The sequence below is a fragment of the Gopherus flavomarginatus genome, chromosome 20 (assembly GCF_025201925.1).
Source record: "Gopherus flavomarginatus isolate rGopFla2 chromosome 20, rGopFla2.mat.asm, whole genome shotgun sequence".
NCBI classification, from domain to species: domain Eukaryota; kingdom Metazoa; phylum Chordata; order Testudines; family Testudinidae; genus Gopherus; species Gopherus flavomarginatus.
The window spans coordinates 3,025,262-3,027,615 of record NC_066636.1 but is presented as its reverse complement, the minus strand read 5'-3'; the positions used below and the strand labels follow the sequence as shown (position 1 = coordinate 3,027,615).

The 2,354-nt window shown below is 54.2% G+C and overlaps 1 gene segment (V, D, J or C); it reads left to right on the top strand.

Moving 5' to 3' along the window:
* Positions 1-920: 920 nt before the first annotated feature.
* On the top strand, positions 921-1,782 carry LOC127037997 (immunoglobulin heavy variable 3-11-like). The segment is given in 2 exon segments: positions 921-1,043; positions 1,138-1,782. Coding segments are annotated over 2 exon segments (423 nt in total).
* Positions 1,783-2,354: the final 572 nt, after the last annotated feature.

Here is a 2,354-nt window from a genome sequence, read left to right as displayed (position 1 = left end):
CAGCCAGCCCCTGTCGCACCCCCTGCCCTGCCCACACCAGCCCTGCACTCTTTTGTCTCCAGCCCTGCCAATCCTTGCCACACCCCCTACAGCCCTGTCTGAAGCCAGCCAGCCCACCCCACACACCCCTATCTCCAGCCAGCCCCACACCCCTTGCCCTGCCTGCAGCCAGACCCTACCTCCAGTCAGCCCCTGCCTCCAGCCAGCTCCATGTCCACTGGTGCCCTGCAGCTCCCAGGGCAGTAACCCTGCACACCTGCTTCAATGAGGGGGGCAGGGAGCAGCTGGGACCCACACATATGCACACTCCAAGTGGTTCTTTTCCTTGAATCTTTGTCTAACTCACTTAGTGGTGGCAGCAGTACCCATCCAAGGATAAGGAAGGATTTGTGCCTTGGGGAAGTTTTTAACCTAAGCTGGTGGAAATAAGCTTAGGGGGTCTTTCACGTGGGTCCCCACATCTGTACCCCAGAGTTCAGAGTGGGGAGGGAACCCTGACATAGTGGCTGGGTCCCTGTGACTCTGCTCCCAGCTCTGCTGCTTCTGCTTTTTGGCCCGGCCCGGCCCGGCCTGGCTCTGCTCCCCAGCTCAGCTCGGGCCCCTGCTCCCTCCTTAGCTCGACCCACTCTGTCTGACCCAGGCAACTCCAGCTCACAGGGAGGACGAGTCCCCCCCGGCCTCCTGACTCCCTGATTAGCCTGCCCACCCCGTCCATCCCGCTCAGAGGCTGACTGAGGCTGACCTGGAGCATTGGCCTCTCCCCATTCTTTTAGTGCTGGGAGCTGGCCAAGTAAAACACCCCACTAGGGCAAGTCAATCAGATCACTGGCAGGAGGAAAGTGTGTCTCTTACAAGGGGGGGGCATGCAAATGAGGGAGACGGTTTCCTGTTTAAATCTGTGCCTCTCTCTGCAGCTGGAGACACATTTTGCAGCCTCCTGGGTCTGAGCAGTTACCAGCCAGTCGCTTGAGAACCTTCTGCTCCAGCTCCAGGAAAAATGAGATTTTTGCTCCTTTTAAGTTTCGTGGTAGCAGCTTTAGAAGGTACGTTCCTCCCTCTGAATAACTGGCAGAGTTAGAGGAATATTGTCTTTTCGCTATTTCTATACTGATAGCAATGGCCTGTCTTTATTCTCAGGTGCCCAGTCCCAGGTCCAGCTGGTGGAGTCCGGAGGGGGTGTGAAAAACCCCGGAGAGTCTCTCCGCCTCTCCTGCAAAGCCTTCGGGTTCTCCTTCAGTGATTCCTACATGAGCTGGCTCCGACTGGCTCCAGGAAAGGGACTAGAATGGGTCAGTTATATAAACCCCAATGGGAGCGAGACGCGCTACCGTGATTCAGTGAAAGGCCGATACACCATCTCCAGGGATAATTACATCAATGAGCTGTATCTGCAAATGTCCAACCTGAAACCCGAGGACTCCGCCATCTATTACTGTGAGAAAGATACAGGGAAACCCCCTTCTCCCAGCAGCCGCGTGGGGGCAGCAGTGACAGTCACCTCGCTTCGGGCTTAGACAGGACACCCTACCGTTTGTGTTACGTTCACCCTATGGTTACTCACATCTTGTCAACTATTTGAAATGGGCCATCCTGATGATCACTACAAAAGTTTTTTTTTCTCCTGCTGATAATAGTTCACCTTAATTGATTTGTCCCGTTAGAGTTGGTAAGGCAACCCCCATCTTTTCTTGTTCTCTGCATATATATCTCTCCCTACGTATTTTCCACTGCATGCATCTGATCAAGTGGGTTTTAGCCCACGAAAGCTTATGCCCCATTAAATTTATTAGCCTCTAAGGTGCCACGAGGACTCCTCTTTCTTTCTACCGTCAGTATCTCCCTTTCCTTCCCAGAGCCCTCGTGACCCTACGATGCGCAGTTCCCTCCCTTTATGGGGGAACCCCAATCCGGAGTGAGTCTGGTTTTGTGTCACTCTCCCCTCCGAGACCTGGCACATTGGCTCTCCCGGGGCCCGTCTCTGTGTCAGACTCACAGGACAGCCTCCGCCAGTGTACAGGAGACAAGCACAATGCGGGACTGATCCAGTGCCCGTCAGAGTCAACAGGGTTTATCCCCCTGCCCTCATTGGGGTTTGCCTCACACCCAATGAATGGAGTGAATTCCTCATGGGGCCAAATCCTCTGCTAGTGTAAAGTCACTGCAACTGCTTCCAGTGTACACGAGTTACTCCTGATTGACACCAGGGAGGCTCTGGGCCTTTCAGCAAATTGGGACGTTTATTGCATTAATGCAGCGGAAGGTGATTAGTTCATTATAACCAATGTGGGGCCCTCACCGTGGCGTCTCCCCCTTCACAAGCGGTTATTACCTTTATCCCCACAACCCCACCACGG